The 20935-nt window shown below is 37.8% G+C and overlaps 1 protein-coding gene across 1 annotated transcript; it reads right to left on the reverse strand.

The window, feature by feature from the left end:
* Positions 1-1115: 1115 nt before the first annotated feature.
* LOC105395289 (trypsin) lies at positions 1116-14226 on the reverse strand. The gene is made up of 7 exons (XM_048631950.1): positions 13887-14226; positions 10795-10902; positions 8881-9001; positions 8297-8452; positions 7515-7643; positions 2061-2184; positions 1116-1203 (listed from the first exon to the last, which is right to left on the reverse strand). The coding sequence occupies exons 1-7, from the start codon at positions 14148-14150 to the stop codon at positions 1116-1118; spliced, it is 990 nt and encodes a 329-aa protein (XP_048487907.1). The 5' UTR covers positions 14151-14226.
* Between the last annotated feature and the right edge of the window lie 6709 nt (positions 14227-20935).

Raw genomic sequence — 20935 nt, forward strand, 5'->3', positions numbered from 1 at the left:
CTGACTGCTATGCCGAAGGTCCCGGGTTCGATTCCCGGCTGGGGCAGATATTTGTTTAAAGACAGATATTTGTACTCGGGTCTTGGGTGTTGATATTTATATTTAGTATCTATCTATCTATGTATTTGTGTAGATATATCAGCTGTCCGACACCCATAACACAGGTCCTGCCTAGCTTGGGGTCGGATGGCCGTGTGTGAGACGTCCCCACATATTTATTTATTTATTTATACTGATGGCAAATAATACAACGAGTATTCCCAACGTAAGAGTATGCTCGGTCCGAGTCACTGATCCAAATACTATCGAAAAACGACAGCCTGAAAGAAAATTTGGATCATTTTCCATCTTCCTAATACTTGTAATTATTATTATGAGCAGGCTTAACCGAGTATATACTTTTATCGTGAAAATCTCGATTAAATGTACATAATGATGATGGACTAATTTTATCTATGCTTAAGTACTAGTACAATCGCGAGCAACCTAAAAGTTCCAGTGTCCATACTAGATTACTACTAAACGGAAAATGCTAACTTAAGCTGAGTTACAGAAAGAAACTTTAAGCTAATGCGTCGACATTAAGGGCCACTTTTACCAAACGCTAAGTATATTTAAAATTCTGTTCTGACGTTTGACAGGCTACTAAAAACGTTTAGCGTTAGGTGAAATTCCACCTAAATCTATGTCTGTCACTTTCTGTCCGTATACATACTGACAAAGCAAGGCAGCAATTAATTTAAGGTCAACATTAGCGTTAAATTATTTTCTGCAACACAACTTTTTCATTGCTCATGAGTGTATTATATATAGAGGTAAATTAGTGAGGTTGTTGGTAATTTACTAAAAATCATTAGTTACTTGGCCTGCAGACAATCAATCAGTAGGTACCTACGTGAGAAGCTAGCCTATACAAATATACGTAACGTTTTGCTTCATTTCTATACCCCTTATTCATACAAAAGTTACAGGACGTTTTAGCTATTGAACTGTTTTGTTCTCTAGCTAAGAACAAATTGCTTTTTTGACAGAGAGGGAAAAAACAGTTCAATAGCAAAAATTTACAATGAGTTAAGTCTCCAATAAAACTTAGCTTCCTATCCACCGACACCTCCCTAAGAAATGCTATAACCATTCTTCCCCGCAGCACTCCTTATCCAGCCCACATAGGAAGACACCCTGGTGTACACCCCCGGGCGGGCCCTGCAAATTCAAATTCAAAATTATTTATTTGTGAAACATAGGTACAACATGATGGTAGGGTTTTTTAATTTAGCGCTATATTCTGTCGGAGTTGGACGTACAAATCAAGTGTAGGTATAAACAGATATCATTATAATTATAACATGTGCGCGCTCCACACTCGCGCCGTGAATTCGCGGCGTGAATTTACGTCACGGTTCGCGCGTAACTGTGTTCCTCCACACTCACGAAGCTTCGCAGTGTTGTTCGCAACTTCAATGAAAATATATAGATAAAACAGCGAGTGTAGATGCGTTCGCGTTCGCGCGTCGCGGACCCTTTGTCGCGGGCCAAAAAACCGCCACCGGACGGGAAGCGCTGCGAACCGCGAACGCGAAGGCGCGAACAACATCTACACTACGGCGTAGATTCACGCCGCGAATTCACGGCGCGACTTCGCGGCTAGAAGGGGCGAATTCGCCGCGAATCGTTTCGCGCGAATTCATACGCGCGTAGTTGAGATACTAGACATCAATACATCGCGTCCACAAGCATCGAGCGAATTCAAAATACGCGCGTAAATCGCGTGCACTAAGAGCGGTGGTAGCTCAGTCGGGTAAGCGCCCACTTCTCACGCCAGAGATGCGGGTTCGAATCCCGGGGCTGACATGTACCAATGAGTTCTTTGAATTTAAGTACAATGTATACCACTACTGTTACGGTGAAGGAAAACATCGTGAGGAAACCTGCATTTCTAGATTTAGCACAGCAACAAATTTTTGCCCCAGCCGGGAATCGAACCCGGGAGCTTCGGCATAACAGTCAAGGTCACTAACCACTACACCAGTCAGCCGTCTTATAATTACATGCAAAGTTACCTGCGCGCGCAGCCGGCGCCCCATGAGACCACGCCGAGGAGTTGCCAGCGGCCAGCAGGGGGTGCGCAGGCGAGCGGGCCCCCGGAGTCCCCGGAGCAGGCGTCCACGCCGCCGCCTAGCACGCCTGGGGACGGAAAGGGATGGATGTACAGAACATTGATGATCATGAAAAGATAGAGTAGAAATAGAGGTTGGGGGTGAATCATGGAACAACGACATCTTGGATATAGGGTGGTTTGGGATGGAGTTAGGGGTGAATTAACTGCAGAAGGGCTAGTACGGGGCGCATTTAAGACGTGACAAAAGTTTTGCATCGCGCTCACTCACTTCGCGGAGCCTCAAGAGCGAGCGGGACGGAGAACTCTTGTCACGTCTTAATAGCGCCCTGTGCTACATTGTCAGGTAGGTACTTAATATATTTATTTAGAATATCTTGCAACTCGGATAAGTACATTATAAGATTATACGGCTAGCGTCATCAACTCCTTATCGTGTACTCACTAGCTGTTCCTGCGAGAATAGGATGATTTTAAAAGGTTTTCCTGTTGGAAGCTTTTGATTTAATCCAGCTCACTACATGTTTAATTCCATAAGAATTGGTCCAGCCGTAATCCCGTGAAAGAATAACAAACAACTTTCACGTTTATAACATTAGTAGGATGTAAATAGTTCTGAGGGATACGGTATCAGTCCTGCACTAACCAGGGTTTTTCCCTTAATGCATTTTTTTGTTTATACAAGGAAAACTCCACGTTTGTGTCAAAAGTCATGTAGATAACGGTTATTTGTGGTGTATTTACTTCGGTCAAATTCAGTCCTATGTATGCTTTTCAAAGTACCTGAGCCCCATTGATGGTACCGCGTTGGAAAAAGATATCACATAACATTATTTACTGATATTAGTTAAATTATTCTAAAATTTACCAAATTTACCGGCCTACTGGGCTATCTGCTAAACCAAGCTACTCTAAGAGTGGGTTGCACCATTTAACTTTAACTATTACAAACGTCAAATCCCTTGACGAGAGAGATCAATCTTCAAGAGATTTGACGTTTGTAATAGTTAAAGTTAAATGGTGCAACCCACCCTAAAATACCTATCATGAAAGAACAGCTGATTACAAAATAAAGAACATTGAACTTGACCATCAACAAAACATGACATCAACACGCAATTTATATGAAAATGAAAAATGAAAAATAGTTTATTGTTCAAAACAATTCAATACAATAAAATAGCCAGAGCCCCTGTGCTAGGTTTAAAACCTGTATTACTGGGTACTCCGCCCCACTACCAGCACGTGTTACAAAATGAACAATAATAAAATTAAACTAAAAAGACTCATACATACATAATACATACTCTTAAAATTTATAAATGAAGATGGCAATCTTTAATTTAATTTAATTAGTAATAATTACACTTCCCATGAAATATTATAACTAAGCATTACACATTTTATTTTGGTATGAAAAGGTAGTTACAAAAAAAAAATAATAATAATATGAAGAACTAAGTATACCTTATGCTCAATTTACAATGTTTTCAGTGTCATCATAGGTTAAATCTAGTAAATACAAAGATAATACTTTTTTTATTTCTGTTATTGTGTTTGGGTAAATTTTAAGTATTCTATTCTCTCTCTCTCTCTCTCTCAGCCTTCCGTAGTCCACTGTTGGACATAGGCCTCTCCTAACGATCGCCACCCCAAACGGTCACCCGCCATCTGCATCCAGCGGCTTCCCGCTACCTTCCGCGCTATTCTATTAAGCTTGTTGTAAATAGTGCAAGACTGATATGTTAATTGTTTTTGATAAAAAGTTGTATTACAGTTTGGGACATTGCATACTATGTCATTCCTACGTTTGTGCATGTGATTTTGGATAAAAGGTGTTACTTTATGTTTTTTTATTACTGAGGTTATGATGTAAATTTGCCGAATTGAGTGTAATTTACATGAATTGTATAAGTGAAAGGTAGGAAATAAAATAGGTTTAAAATACATAATCTTAATTAATGCTCTCTGTGCACGCTCCAGCAATATTAAATGGGTTTTGGCGGCTCCGCCCCATACTGGGATACAGTAGCTGATAATTGACTGAGCGAGTGCTTTATATGTGGACAATATTAGTTTCTCATTTGCAACTTTTCTAAGTTTTTTAAAAATCCATATTAATTTTCTTATCCTGTCTGCGTTGTTAAGGATATGTGATTCCCACTGAAGGTGGTTATCAATTGTTATTCCCAAATATTTTACATGAGTGACTCGGTTAATGTTTTCACACATGCATGTCAAGTTATTTGAGCTATCACATATATGAACTTTTAAGTTAAAATTAAGGTCGGGCTGTGTATTTTTTCGGATGGAAAAGGGTAAGAAGTTAGTTTTGTTAATATTTAATGTTAGCAAGTTCTTACGGAGCCAATTAGATATAGTGAATATTCCAGATTCCGCAATGTTTTGTAGATGTTCCCATGTTTTTGCATGAAATATTAAGGCTGTATCATCGGCATAAGTATAAATTTTACAGTTTGGAAGTGTATAATTACAAAGATCATTCACGTATAGGAGAAAAAGTGTGGGGCCGAGGACACTACCTTGAGGAACACCATAAGTTACGTGGGCTGCATCACTGGTATACTCTCCAAGCTTTGTTTGTTGAGAGCGATGTGTTAAGTAGTTTGATAAAAGGGCGTGGGGTAAACCTCTTATACCGAAGGTGTATAGTTTTTCGAGTAGAAGAGGAACAGATACGGTGTCAAAAGCTTTTGCTAGGTCTAGAAAGACTCCGACACATTTGTTGCCTTTGTCAAGTTGGACTGCGACCTCTTCTACTAATGCGGATACGGCGTCTTCGGTAGAAATACCGTTTCGGAATCCATATTGGTTTGGCGAGAGAAGTTCATTTTTTTCAAGATAGTTTTTTAGGCGATTGTTTATAAGCTTCTATAATTTTAGATATCACAGGTAGTACAGATATTGGCCTGTAGTTGTTTACATCAGCTTTATCTCCGGCTTTATGAATGGGGGTTACCACAGCCTTCTTAAAGATGTCGGGAAAGAGCCCCGTATCGAAGCAGATAGTACAAATATGACACAGAATTGGTGCGAGTATATATTTAGCAGCTTTTAAAAGATTTGTTGGTATATTATCGACGCCTGTTGTTGAGTTATTAGGTAAACAATTAATTATATCAATTACTTCAATAGGATCAGGATTAATTAGAGTAAAAGAATTGACTGGAGTTTTTATGTTACTGTAATTTATGTTATTAAGAGAAGGTGACTTAAGAAGAGTTTCAGCTAGCAGTCTGCCGACGTTAGTGAAATGTTTGTTAACTAGATTAGCAGAATCACAAGGAGATGACATTAATGATGATAGTTTTCGAGAGTCATTTGTTTTGTTTTTTTGAATATTACAAATAGATTTTATTGCCTTCCAGATGTGTTTGGAGTTTCTTCCAGCGCTGTTTAATTGTTCTCTCTCGTAGTTTATTTTAAGTTTACGAACCAGGTTCCCACAGAAGTTTCTGTATCGCCGATATGTAAGTTGTAAGATTAAGTTATCAGGATTATCCTTTGATTTACGGTGTAATTTATCGCGATGCCGTAAGCATTTCAATATTCCTGAAGTAATCCATGGCTGAATACAGCGTTTACGCGTAGGGATTACTATGGTTTTCTGGTTGTTGTGGATGACTGTGGTGATTTCAGCGACAAGCGTTTCAGATGCCTCATTCGGGTCTGATATGTCTAGTATCTTATTAAGACTGCATTGTTTCAGATCCATTACAGCGTTATTAATGTTTAAAACAGTTTTTGTTCTCTGGATAGTGTTGTGCGTTGAGATGGACATGAAATTTAATAGAACCGTAGAGTGATCTGTCGGGGCATTACTAAGGACTATTGATTTTGCAGTCTGGTCAGATTTTAACATCATATGGTCATAACACATTTTGGCACGAGTGGGAAGTTTATGACCTGGAAGAAGACCGTGAAACGCTAAGGTGTTTAAATAGTTTTGACTATTACTGTCAACATTGTCTGATTTTATATCAATGTTGATATCCCCGGTTACAATTATGTTTGGGTATTTTTCATATTTACTGAGTAGCAGCGAGAGAGAAGATGTAAAATCGTGACAGTCTTTGATAGAAGGTGTTCTGTAAATGCCAATAATAACCGTGTCAGTCATAGTTAGTGCTAGACATGAAGCATTTTTTATATTTGGTTCAGCAATTTCATACTTTAATGAGTTTCTTACATAAAATACCACGCCATCGTTCTGATTTAAATTGTTTTTAGTAAAGTGAGTATCATAGTTAAGGATTGATGGAGGTACAGGTCTATTATTAAGGCGACATTCGGTCAGAATAATCACATCACAATCAAAATTAAGTGCGCTTAGTGTTACCTGGAATGCATCAAAGTTTTTATGAATACTCCTTATATTTTGGGTAAGTACTGTGAGATGATTTTTTAATTCGATGTGATTTTTGCTTTCTTCTGGTATACAATGAATAGACTGAGCGACTAGAAAATTGTCTACATCCTTACTTGTTTGAAATAGATTATCCACAGTAACATTTATGAATCAAATAGTCATTAGCGATGTGCTCATGGTTAGACAAGGTGCAGCAACATAGTAAACATCTACAGTACAAGTCAGTTGGGTAGATAACTACTATCATAGTATGGTTCAACATTGTGATATTCGGTTTGGGTATACATTGGAATTCGTTAAACGATTCATAGTTTGTAAATGAGTATCTAGGGAGAGTAAAGGTTACTAGGAAATGCCATACAGTAAAATTATTTGTGACTAAGACTATAACATACATACTTAAACTACTAACATGCAAGAAATCTTTACAGATACGAATTAAGTTGAGTAGTCATTTAATGTTCTCACTTAATCTTTGTAGGTATTTGAGATTCATTAATAATTTTTATTATTGGAGCGTTCTCGTCCTTTCTAATAAAAACGTTTCCGAGAGAGGTCCAACAATATTTGTAATTTTGTGCTTTTGACAATTCGCGTGCCAGGTAGAATAGCCTACTACCCTTTTGGGTAAGGTGGTCAGAGAGGTATATGGGGGCACTATTTGATTGCTGACCCAAATGTGAGGCATTCAGTTTGTTGTTTTTATTCATTATATTGTATTTTTTCGCTGCATTCATCAGGTCGGTCTTCAATATATATGACGAGAATTCAACAACAATGGGTGTTTTATCAGCCTTCGACGAGGTCCTGTAGATGTCCTTTATGTCTTTCGTCTCTAGGTCAACTTTTAGTTGAGAAGATAGGTGCGTTACCATAGTAGAGAGAATTTCCTTATTTTCATTTTTAATTTTTGGAACGTTTTTTAGTTCCATGGAACATTTTCGTTATTGCTTTTTGAAGGTCCTCTACCTTGTCTTCTAAAAATATGGCTAGATAAAATAGATTTACCTGCACAAAGCATAGAGTCGAGTATCGCCTGCTGCCTGCCTCCCAGCACTTGGCTCTTTCTGCAAGTGGCAAGGTCTAACACTGGCACGGCCGCGGCTCTGAGAACTGGAGCGAAGGATTCTGTGCTCTCTGAAATTGGGATAAAGTTGCTTATTCAGTGAAGATGTTTTCGTGGTGCCTGGTTGGTTGGTGTGAGCAAAGAGTTAGTTTTGATAAAGTTTATAGTGCTATAAAGTTATGACAGGCGCTATATTTTTACTTTAGTTTTCCATCAGGGGCTTTCATAAAAATATTATTTACTCTGGTGTTGCTTATGCTGCATGAATGTTACTTTGCTATACCTTGATTCACAATCAACCAATTACCCTCCAATTCAGTATACGTAAAGTCTATCTCGGCCATTCTTCATCACTCCTTTCTCGTCCACCCACTGCAAGATACCTGACTAGTATCAGTCTGGTGGGCAGGAGGGCGCCCAACACATGAATGTTCGTGTTTACAAGAACCTGATAACTAAACTGACTGGCTAGTGCTTTCACCAGGGGTAATAAATATAGTCCCAGCCCAAGTTTTTGTCATCGACGACATCAGCTATACAGAGTGTCCCGTAAATAGTGGACCAACCGGGGGTGACTCAGGGTCAACCAGGGGACAATCAAAATAAAATTTGTTCACATTGACCCCCGAAGTCCACCCTTTTCCATTGGTCCACTATTTACGAGACACCTATATACGAGTCAGCGAGCACTACAGTGATAATAACAATGTTCCCATCAACTCACCATCCTCATACCCCCACCCACTGACAGTGCACCACTGGCCAGCCTCAGAGGTCTTCTCCGGGAGACAGATGGGCCTCACGTGAGAGTTGAACTGGATGCCGAGGGAGCCGCGGCCTCGGATCCCCACCAGGGCTATGTCGTTGCTGTGACGGCCGTCTGGAAGGTTGGAGAGGGGGGTTTTATCTTAGGTCAAGGTGAGTGCATTATTGTTGGATCTGTTAGATTAGAAGCCGTTAGAAGTTATAAGAATAATAAAGTCCCATTGATACGGCACTAATCATCAGCGCTTCCTTATAGGTATGAAGATGTTTTATGTAACGCTGAGCTATCAGCGTTACATAAAACATCTTCATACCTATAAGGAACGCTACCAATTTAGCAATTTTACTAACAATCCACAATCATCGTTGCTCGCCCTTCAAATGTGGCGTTACTTGTGTAGATCTAACAGATATTTAACAGGCGAGCGACGCTTCTAATGTGTCCGTGCAGTGGTGGAACTGTAGCTGCTAGCGGTCCTCTTTGGCTGGTCCGGTAGGAAGGAAGCCATCCCACGCCAGGTTAACCAGGATAACGACACTCACTCTTCCTGAACTCCGGGTGCAGGATGAGCTTCTCCACCAGGAACCTGGTCTCGTACTGGTCCTGCACCTTCAGCCGGTGCTCGCCCGTCACCACGCGCAGCTGCTCCAGCTGCAGGGGTTGCTGGAAGATGATACGAGTCTAGTTATTTAATAGCCAGTGGATTTGAAGAAGACATGTCTTGGGTCAATTCTTTTTAACCCGCCACTGGTGACGTATATGACTATGAGACCGGGTGGTTCGAAAAAGTCAAATAACGTTATCACTATCCATCTATTCATGCGCCTCTTACGACCATAGACATTAAGGCTGACTATAGACAAACTGCATCGCAGCTACAAGGGATGGAAGCTGAAGCCTACGGATTTTATTTTATTTTTTTTTATTTTTATTTTACTATATTAGGAAAACTTAACTAATTTATTTTGTAGATAACAATGTCAGGGTAGCTTATGTTTCACAAGTTTCCACCTCTATGTAGATTAGTTAGGTAGTATAGAGAGAGTTAACTAAAGCTATAATTAGACTTAATCTAAAAAATACACATAACTTTATAACAAATAGAGGGAGTTAAATTATAAAACAAAAAACAAAGACTTACAAAGAAATCAAACTAAATTAAACTAACTAAGTTTATGAGAACCAAAGTAGTCAGAAACCAGCTCATTGGAAATAGATGCTATGCTATTTATAAAAATGTCTAAGTCACTGTGGTCACGCAATATATTATTTAAAAGATTAGGTACACGCCAGAAGAAAGAGTTCTGCCTGTAGTTACTTGATACAAGGGGGACATAGAACAAAGACGGCTGACGAATTTGCTTGGATGGAGTGAAAAATTTAATTAAGGAAAGCAACTCAGGGCTGTCTACTAAGCCGTGAATAATTTTTAAAAAGAATATGATATCAGCTATTTGACGGCGGTTGGATAATGGAAGTAGGTGATGACGCTTGCAGCGATCATCATAGCTGGGATCAGCTATACCGGTCCTGTAGGACAAGTATCGTAAAAATCTTTTTTGTATTTTTTCGACCCTGTCAATGTATTCATGATACCTAGGATTCCACACTTGTGAGGCATACTCGAGTATGCTCCGAACGTATGCACAGTAAATTATTTTTATAGTTTTGATTTTAGTGAAATTCCTAGATATTCTAATTAGGAACCCCATCGATTTATTAGCCTTCGATATAAGTTGATCAATGTGATGATCAAATAAGAGTTTTTCATCATGAACAACTCCCAGATCTCTGACCTGATTGACCCTTATTAAATCGGTGTTTTTCAGCGAGTAACCAAACTGAAGAGGGTGGATTTTGCGAGTAAAAGTGATCAGATAGCACTTGGAAACATTAAGATCCAATTTGTTGGCCAAGCAATAACTATCTAATCTACATAGATCAGACTGCAAGTCAGTTTGGTCGTCTGCGCTACAGATCCTCTTTGCAATCTTCATATCATCAGCAAAAAGGAAAAGCTGAGAGTGCTGAAAGCAAGATGTTATGTCATTAATGAAGATTACAAAGAGGAGAGGCCCGAGAAGGGACCCCTGGGGAACTCCTGAGGATATTTCAGTAAACGGAGATAAAAATCCGTTTACAGCAACAGCCTGAGAACGTCGGGTAACGTAAGATGAAAACCAACGAAAAAGGTCGCCATGAATTCCCAGCCTATGTAACTTGCACAAAAGTAAAGAGTGGTCTATTCTATCGAAAGCCTTACTGGATAAAGGATTATAAAGGATTGTCAGTTACCATTCTTCTATGACGTCATACTGTGTCAAACGCATACTCACCTTGTCATAGTAACTCTGGTACACAGGCAGCATATGGATTGCCAGGACTTTCAAAGTCCTTGGTGGATTGTCAGTTACCATTCTTCCACGATGTCATACTTATGTCAAACCCATACTCACCCTGTCAAAGCAGTGCGCGGCGGACACCACCAGCTTCTCCCCGATGACGGCGCCGCCGCAGTGGTGCTCGAACGACAGCTTGTCCGGGTCCAGCATCTGGACTTCCACCTGCAACGAAGGTAGGAGGTCCTCAGAGCGGTGGCAGCTCAGTTGGGTAAGCGCTGCTACTCACGCCAGAGATGCGGGTCTGAATCCCGGCACTGACATGTACCAATGAGTTCTTTGAATTTAAGTACAATGTATACCATCGCTCTTACGGTGAAGGAAAGCATCGTGAGGAAACCTGCAAATCTAGATTTAGCACATCTAGATTATGTGAACCCACAAACCCGCAGTGGACCAGCGTGGTGGGAAATGGTCCAAGCTTAGGAAGGCAGTTTAGACCTTACAGACATGCATAAAGGTTCCATTCGAGAGAGCTAGGTGCAGGTTCTTACACCCCCACACAGAATAGAAAAGAGGTTTTTAGTGGGTCTAGCGTGTAGGGAAGCAGGGTGTAGGAAAGGAACCTAGCTGTAACCCCTCACGTCCCTAGAAATCAGAGATCCAGGTCCAGCATCTGGACTTCCGCCTGGAACCAGGGTGTGGGGTCATCATCATCGGGGACAAAACCTTTCAACTTAGAAAAATTCCCAGAGAAAACTGCATATTCATATTATTTCAGCATAAAAGAATCGACGACGGAAGGACTACTAACTAGATGGAATGTCAGTGCAAAAGAAATGTCTCGACAAATAACGCCCTACTTCTAAAACTGAGCTGTTATTTTAAATAAGTTCGGTTTATTTATTCGTGACTCTATTAATTGTAGTAGTAAGAATGGTCGTCGTTAGGTTGAAATTAAAACGGTTTGACAGTAAACAAAATATGGACAGTAGGTAGCTTTGTTTTTGAATTATGTGACATACCATCTAGGTAGTTCGTATTGTTTTTAAAGTTCAAAACCCTGATTCCCGCGGAAAACTGAGCAAAGCAAAGCTTGTGTAATTATTTCCAAATCATCAAACTTCATACAGGTGTTAACAACTTACAAGTTTATAATGATATCCTTTTATAACTAAGTATCTAAACGAAATAAAAATCTTTCAATGAGCAGTGTTATAAATACTTACCGAGTTTACGACAGCGTAATTATTTTGGGATTGCTTCCGCATAAATGATTAAACCAAAATCAAAAACGGTTAATTTTAATCTTGAAATCCCCCTATGAGAATAGAATAGAATCTTGAAATCAAAAGTGTATTAATTTTTATCATCTTTAGTTTTTTACTCGACTGCCGAAGGAGGTGGGTAATGTTTTATCATTATTTCAATGTATTGGTGACAAATACAAGAGCTAGACTTAAGTCTTTTTTTTATCTCAGATACTAAATTGACAGATTCTGAACGGTTCATCAACAGTCGATTGTCCCGCGATTAAGTAAAGTATCGTTCTATTGGCGGGACAATCGACTGGTGATGGACCGTTCAGAATCTGTCAATTTAGTATCTGAGATTAAAAAACAGACTTTATAGTTTTATCATTGTAGTGAAACGATCGGCATTCAGATTAGCGTATGTAAAAAGAAACAGAAGTCTTATGATACGACACACAAAGACCCCTTTGATGATGATGATGAAATAAGTTATGTACGACTTATGAGTTGTTGAGCATGAGTGTTATTATAAAAACTCAAAATCATACTCGAAAACCGCAGCCAACACAATAAAATAATATTGCAACATAATTTGCTTTCTTACATAACTTACTCTCAGAGGACATTGCAATAAATAATAAGGTAAATGTGTGTATGATTGACCGATGACTGTTGCATTAAATTAATATAATTCGGCGAATCATTCATCTAAACACACAGACGGGTGTTTTAATAGGTACACATTATTTTTTCCGCTCCGTGTATGTATCTAATGTGTGTATTTTAAGTAAGTAATCTAAAAACGATAGCTCAATTCATAGCGTTTTTGTTTCAGGCGTCAAAAGGCGTTTTATTTGTTATTAAAATATGAGTAAATGCAACTACGACTTCTAGAGGGTTATTGCCATAATCTTCTCGTTTGGGTTGGAATCACACAACATCACAAACCTTTGATTTTTCAGACCCGAGTAAAACTCTTTAAACAAATATCTAGCCCGGCCGGGGACCGAACACGGCACCTACGACATAACAGTCAGTGTCACTAACTACTACACCATCCAGTGGTCATACACATTACACACATGAAAATTACAATAAAAACAAACAACAATCAACTATTGAAAAGCCGCAAAGCTAGTCTTTGACCGTGATCTTGAAATATAACACTCGTGTAAAAGTGAAAGTATTCACGCTGTATGGGATGGTTTTACGCATTCGTGAAAATTTACAGTTTTCCGCTGTTTACAGCATTTATAAAAAAATATGATCTTGTTTTTTATAGTTCATTTAATAATTTTTTTTTTTTTTTCATTACATTTGAAAGTGTTATTTTTTTATTTACTATTTTTGAGACTATTTAAATGCAAGAAGCAGATAAAATATCAATGAGCTTCATTGATAAATTTTCGATGCTGAGTTACATAACTTCATTTATTACAACCTATCGGCAGTTATTTTAAGTTCGATTATAATGGATGCGATGCTCTTTTGTGTAATATCATTGTGAAATTATGTTTTATGTCAGCAGAAAAAAAAACTCGCTGTTGGTATAACACCGAATGTCAATAAGGGTCAAGGGTTCAATTCGCTGCTGTGGCTATTCTATCAACAATTTTCTTATATTTATACCTTGTTTCACGGGGAAAGACATCTGACAGGACCCTTATTACATTCGAATAAGGGAAGTTTTTGCTTGTATCAGCTGTCTTTCCTCGTGAAAAAAGGTATAATGAAACATCATCTGACATTTAACTTGCCTAAGGATAATTTACACCCTGTGAATGACCTTACTAATACACAGTAAAGCCACAAAGAGAGCATAGATAATTCATACCCAACACGAATCGAGTAATCATGAGTATAACGATAATAGTTAATATTTTGACCTTATTTATGGTGTAATCGAAAACCTATAAACTATCTTTCAGTGGACCATAGACTAAATAAAAACCATACCTGCCACGGAAAGGCGCCATACGGTATCTCTGAACCTCCGACAATCTTGGCCTTCCTTGTCGGGTTGAAGTTCACACTTCTGGTACCACACTGCACTTTGTTAGACTTAGAACCAGAAGGAAAGAGGTTGTAGTTAGAAAACGACTTCGACGGTCGAGTTCTATTCGAAAACAAGTCCAAATAATTCAGCTTACTGAACAAATCGTAGTAACTCGCTGCGGCTAAATGGAGGAATACGTTTAGAAATACGATTTTTAGAAACATTTTTGACACTTGCGTTCTAAAACTGCAGTTTGTTATGTTATGGCACAATATTTTGAGATTATTAATTTTATTTATTTGTATCACTGATTCCCGAACGCATTTTCCGTTGGCATTCTACAGAGCAATTTAGCACTTTTATTTCGCGCCAACTTAAAAAAAAAACTAAAATATTTCGTTTATGGAACGTGTGCGCGCCGCGGTTTTTGAAAACGGAATGAATATTTGAATGACGATGTGATTATTTTTTTAAACTCGCACCGAGGCAAAGGCACCATGACAATGTCAGAATTTATTAATGCACACGAGAATGTGTGTCACAAGATCAGTCTTGAGACAAGTCCTTTGTTCGATTTTGATTCTGAGGTCAATGGATCGTGTGCTCTAGTTGGATCAACACGTCTGAATAGAATTGGGTCAAGGCGAAAGGAAAATGAAGAGAAAACGAAAGGGTTCGGTTTTTGATCGCAAATGTGTGTAGGTGTTAAATAATTGGACCTTTGGTGTGTGAGAGTGTCTTATTGTTTGAATTAACTTTCGTTTTATTTATTGAACCCGATGACTTGAGTTGACATCTTGAACTTACAAGAGTTCAGCTGTTTTTCTTCTTAGCTTATAGATGAAAAATGACAACCACTAGTTTCAGGTTTATCAACGTGGTGATAGGAGTCTGATTTAGTAAAACAGCAAATTTCTTCAAAATGTATGTAAGTATGACTAAAGACTGTGGATCCATCGTGTTTTGACAATGATTTTCGGATTCAAAATGTATCGAATTTGCCAATAATTAATTCGTAAATTTTATTTCGTTTTAACTTAGCGGTAGGGGCCCTGAACCTATAAATATTTACTTTAACTTACTTCTCCAAAATAAATGATACATTTTTATATATTTTTGCATCCTAATTTCAATGATCTTGGCTTGCAAATCTAACAGTCATTTCAACAACAATTACCTTGTGTACCAGCCGTACATTACCATCTTTATCTATCTTATTTATGATATTGAAGAGCTATTTCTCTCTACTGACCTAGTTACCCGGTTGGCTTATAAGGACACGCCCCCTTGTGCACGGCTAGACTAATTATGATGGCAATGAAAGGGTTAATGGGGAAAAGCAAATTACATTACCCTTGTGATATAATGCTGGTGTAAGGAGGAGCTATGTACATAGATTGGTGACCTTAGATAAATATGGCGACCGAATGGCGTAGTGATTAGTGACCCTGACTACTGAGCCGATGATCCCGGGTTCGATTCCCGGCTGGGGCAGATATTTGTTTAAACACAGATATTTGTTCTCGGGTCTTGGATGTGCCCGTAAAATGGAAAAAGGCCCGCCCCCTATTACATTAGGACTAACATAACACTCTGGCGAAAAGTGGGTGCAGCAATGCACCTCTGCCTACCCCGCAAGGGAGTACATTAGTACAGGGCGTGAGTGCGTTTTTTTTTTTTTTTTTATAAATATGGCGGTTAGACTGAATGGTGTAGTGGTTTGTGACCTTGAGTAATCCTATCTGCTATAGCTAGAGTCCCGGGTTCAACCCCCGGCATTCGAATATTAAGTATTTAAATATAAGTACTGTACTGTACCTATGTAAGTATTTAATTATAAGCTTTTCGATTTATAGCAAAGTCAATGTCCAAACATTCGTCGTAATATTGATACAGTTTTTTTCTGAACATATTATACTCGTATCAGTGAAATATCTTAATACAATTCCCTTTTTTTTCCTTAAACAGAAGAAATTACCTTCAAAATAAAAACAATACAAAAAGGCGGCCTTATTGCCTAAAGCAATCTCTGCCAGACAAGCTTTGGATGGAAGAGAGTTTAAAATAAAAATGTAAAGAGGTTTAATAAAAAAATAATAAAACAAGGCGTACAGTTCCAACTGCTTTTATTTGTAGAGTCCGTAAAACCCCAAAAGTTATTTTCTCTGACGTCACTGACCATTTCATAGGAAATAGCCACCAAATCATGAAAACCCGAGGGTATAATTAGGTATACTTAATGCCTTATTTTTCTTTCTACTGATTTATTTTTATACGTGTCAGCGCGAAATTATGTTCAGCGCGACAATATAATGATAAGTGAGTGTGAAAGAAAAATGAACTAGGTATTTTAGTTTATGTTAATTAGTCGCAGATCACATTTTATTTGAATCACTGTTTTACCAAATGATTATCCTAATAACTCTGATTAATTAATTGATTTATAATCTTTATATTTAAGATTAAAAAGCAAACACTCACACCTTGTACTAATGTACTCCCTTGCGGGGTAGACAGAGGTACATTGCTGCACCCACTTTTCGCCAGTGTTATGTTTCCGTAAACCCCATTAAAACATTAACCCCTCGTTAAATTTGCGTATTCGTAGTCTCCACTCTTGAACTCGTCTACCGCAACGGTTGTCGCTTTTTTTGAGACGAAAAAAAATGTACAAAATTCTAATTAAAGATTAAAACTGCTGATTTGAATTTCAACCAATTTATCGGTCATATCTGCTTGACCTCCAATTAAAGGACATTTTTAATACATTATTATGTAACCAGGTATAACTAAAACAGGATTTAGAGGAAGTTGGGTGCAGAAAAGTACAAGATAAATAATTAGAAAATAATTTCAATGAACGAACCGAATCCTTACTATAATATTATAAATGCGAAAGTAACTGTGTCTGTCTGTTACTCTTTTGTCTGTATGTTACTTTTTAACGACTGAACGAATTTGAATAAAATTTGGTATACATGCGGTTTAGACCCTGGGAAAGAACAAAGGCTACTTTTTATCCCGGAATTCCCACAGGAAAACTTTTTAAGGCGAAGCGAAGCGCGCAGGAACAGCTAGTTCAAAATATTGCTGCAAAATTTAATATTTTACTAGTCAACAACATTTATTTACTAAACTTTTAGATACTAACACAGATATTAAAAGTAATTATATCTAAATGTGAGTGTTAAATCTAAATGTCAAGATTTAAGGTTCATTTAAATAATCCTAAACACCATAAATATCTTATTAATTAATTTATAATTTGTATCTCGTTTCAAAGACCGGTCAGGACAAAATTAAAAATTCAATTTGGATAAAAATAACAAAAGTGCACTTTAAAGGTAAGCGTCGACCTATCGGCATCGTATCCAACGGACGCATCGCATTCAGTATTCTTTGTACAGAAATACAGGCAAGTGCGTCCACTTCATCAGAATTGCCGACGCCGTTTCTCCTCACATTTATGAAAATCGTTTCTGTTAGCTGGAAGAGAATGCTGTTAGCATTAAGTTCGCCTATGTATATATATTAATAATACGATACCGATAGGTCGACGCTTACCTTTACACCTCAAATATTTAATCGCTTTCGCATAACTTCTAAATATTCAGTAAGATAACACAGTCTACTGAAACGCTTCCTGAAACATTCAAGACAATGGCAGCATATTCAGAGACACATTGGAAACAAAAGTTTGTTTGTTTGTAATGCTAATATTTCCTTGTTTGCCTCATTACAGTTTTGTGGTTATATTTCCCGGTTGAGACTTCAGTTCGCAAATTTAATTTTCAATGTCAGTGTTACAGGTGTTTACTAAATAATTGGTGGGAATAATAGATCAGTGTATTACGTGCATAACATACGTACTTACTTCTTCGTAGTATCTTCGTATGGCAAAAGTGATAATAATATAGTAAGCCGAAGAGTGACTAAGCTTAGCTTAGGGGCCGTTTCGACAGGTGACGAAATCAACGTCTTTTTTTCTGGTGGTTCATTATCCTAACTAATCCTAATCCTAACTATCCTAACTAATATTATAAATGCGAAAGTTACTATGTCTGTCTGTCTGTCCGTTACTCTTTCACGCCAAAACTACTAGACGGATTTGAATGAAATTTGGAATAAATATGGTCTAAACCCTGAGAAAGAACATAGGCTACTTTTTGTCCCGGAATTCCCACGGGAAATCTTTTTAAGGCGAAGTGAAGCTCGCGAGAACAGCTAGTATAAATAGTATAAACACGAAAGGGTAGCCCATTTAATTTGGACCATAATTATCCTTTCCAAAGGTTCATTGCACTCTGTCGTAATAATGACCTTTTCTGAAAAGATTATGAATACAAATACCTACCTGTCTCGTTCTATTGTTTTAAAACTGTTTTGTTTCCAGTAATTTCATGCCTTTGTCAGTTTGTAACCTTCAGTTTTAAGAACTCTTTACATTATTTCTCTTCTCGGCGGATATTGGGACTAAAATACTTTCTTACTTATTCCCAACCTCCGCTGGGGTACAAAGGGCCGAAGTGAAGCGCCGCCACTCTTTACGATCTTGGGCCAGCTCAGAGACATCGTCCCAAGACATCCCCGCCTGGCCCATTTCCTTTTTCACAGAGCGCTGCCATGTCTCTCGCGGTCTGCCGAGTCTTCGTTTACCGCCCTCGGGGTGCCATGTCAGTGCTTCCTTTGGGACGTCTTCAGTACGCCTCACTATCCACTTCTATTTGTGTTCTTTTACGGTTTCAGCTACATGTTTTGATGGGTTCTGCGCCAAATTTGCTCATTGGAGACATATCCTAGGGACATCTCCTAACAAGTGGCATATAGCTCTGTCCTTAGCCTTCCTCATTCACCGATTATGTCTATAATGTCTAAAGCCATTGGTATAGGATTATAATTCGGAAAGTAATTATTTTTAATCGTTTTTTTTTTCGCCCGCGTTATATGTATAACTACTAACCACCTAGTAAGTACCTACCTATCTAATTTAAAATCTTTTAAAATATTTCAAATAGTATAACCTCTGAAATACGACTTTGTTCGTAATCCTATGTTTATATGACAGGCATCCTATGTTTATCTTTTTGAGTTATAATCGTTATTGAGGGAAATAACTATTGCAACATACGTACTTATTACATTTACTTTATAACTGTACAAGCTATTCGTTTTCATAATTTACATCTGTAGTCTAGTGGTAGGAGCTTTGTTTTTACACAGAGGTCCCGGGTTCAGTGCCGGAGTGGAATTCAATCTGTGCAGTTTCCATGAACTCTATTCTGCACTTAATTCATCTTATTATAAAACGAAGACTAAAGGTAGTTCTGATTTATACCCGGCTTTAGACTACTGATTTAAATGAAATCTCTTGACTTAGTATAACCCGTTCTAAATCTGGACTATATTTAGTCCACGTTTTATAATAAAGTATATTATCTTATTACCTACGTGTAGGTACTTTATTAATTACTTCCAGCTGTCAAATGTAAAACGAAAATACTACATCAGCTAAAAAACCGGTTAAATCCAGTAAATAGTTATTTATGTACTAACTGTCTACTGTAATTACCATTTTATCTGCAACTTTGACCTACAAAGTGTTCCGATGCGCAGTACATAAGGACACCATAGCAGTTCTATGTACTAATTAAATATTACATGGGTATGTAGGGTTAGCAATGTAATTACAAAGATAGGGGACTTTTTTGTGTATGATGTACCAAGTTTTGAAAATTAGGAAATATAACGGGTTATATTGTATTTTCTTTTGTCTTGTCCCACGTTATCCCTTTCTTTATACTTTATATTTCCTTTCAATGTGGTTGTCTGGAAGAGATTACTTTTAGTAATAAGGCCGCCGATTGTACCATTTTTCTTTTGTATGTTTGTGAAACTGTTTCTGTTTGTGTGCAATAAAGAGTATTTTATCTTTATCTTTAACGGGTGACAGTTTATCAGTGACGTACCCGTGGCTACGATAATGTAGGCGACTTAAGAAGTAACCCTGATTTAAAAAATACGATTTCAGTGTTGACCCCATATAAAATAATACAACACGCAACAAACAATAACACAACAGATTGCAGTCCAGAGCGTCAAAAAGGCTCCAGCTCAGCATATGCTGTGGACAACAGGTGACTTTAGTCATTTGTATGTCGGCTCGGTACATTGACCTAGCAACGGGAACGTCACTTATAAAATTCCACCATTTATACCTACAGTATACCTTTACTAGTACACCTTTTAATATCTATTTAACCTTTATTATGAAGTTGTTTATTCAGGTAATTATTCATATTTCAGTAGTACCTACTTATAAGTAGAAATAAATTAGATTTGCTAACCTCATACGTGAGAAATACAAACACCCATTCACAACAACGTAGCCAGATACCCTAGAACCTAGACTCAGATTCTAGGTCATACGCGTATTGCATCATTCGCCATTAATGTTTCCCTTCACATCATTATCTTAGTCATTTTCAGTGACCTACTTTACTAGAGGCACACACACGATCAATGAAAAAGTTCCACTTAAAAAATGTCGACACCAGACCAGACGACCATTTTTTTAAAACATTGAGGCCCCGTTTCAAAATGTCTGGTTAGTGGCTACCTGTGAGATAAAATACATGCTGTCAATCTCTGTTGTAATTTTTTTGGCAGTGACAGTATGTATTTTATCTCACAGGTAGCCACTAACCAGACATTGTGAATCAGGCAGGGCCTTAGATTTAGGGTGTCTTGCACAACAAAGTTAATCAAAATTAAATCTATGACATAAGTACTATTTAATTTTTATTAACTTCGTTGTGCAAGACGCCCTTAGAATTTGATCTAAATATTTACGTTTTTAGTTAATAACATTCTGATGCGATATTAAAATGTAGGTACTTCAATATTGCTGACGGCATCATTAAGCTAGGGTTTATGTTCCGTTTAGGAGTAATTTATAGTGCTTAATCACTGTAAATTCTTAATAACGTTATAGGTACCATCTTCACTATGA

Source organism: Plutella xylostella, chromosome 30, assembly GCF_932276165.1.
Source record: "Plutella xylostella chromosome 30, ilPluXylo3.1, whole genome shotgun sequence".
In the NCBI taxonomy this organism is placed as follows: Eukaryota; Metazoa; Arthropoda; class Insecta; order Lepidoptera; family Plutellidae; genus Plutella; species Plutella xylostella.

Excerpts from the sequence above, each read along its gene's own strand:
- LOC105395289 (XM_048631950.1), bottom strand. The coding sequence starts at position 14,150 with ATGTTTCTAAAAATCGTATTTCTAAACGTATTCCTCCATTTAGCCGCA. Across the intron at positions 8,453-8,880 it reads GCACCCGGAGTTCAGGAAGA|ACGGCCGTCACAGCAACGAC; the intron begins GTGAGTGTCGTT and ends CCAACCTTCCAG. Across the intron at positions 7,644-8,296 it reads TGGGTGGGGGTATGAGGATG|AGAGCACAGAATCCTTCGCT; the intron begins GTGAGTTGATGG and ends TCCCAATTTCAG.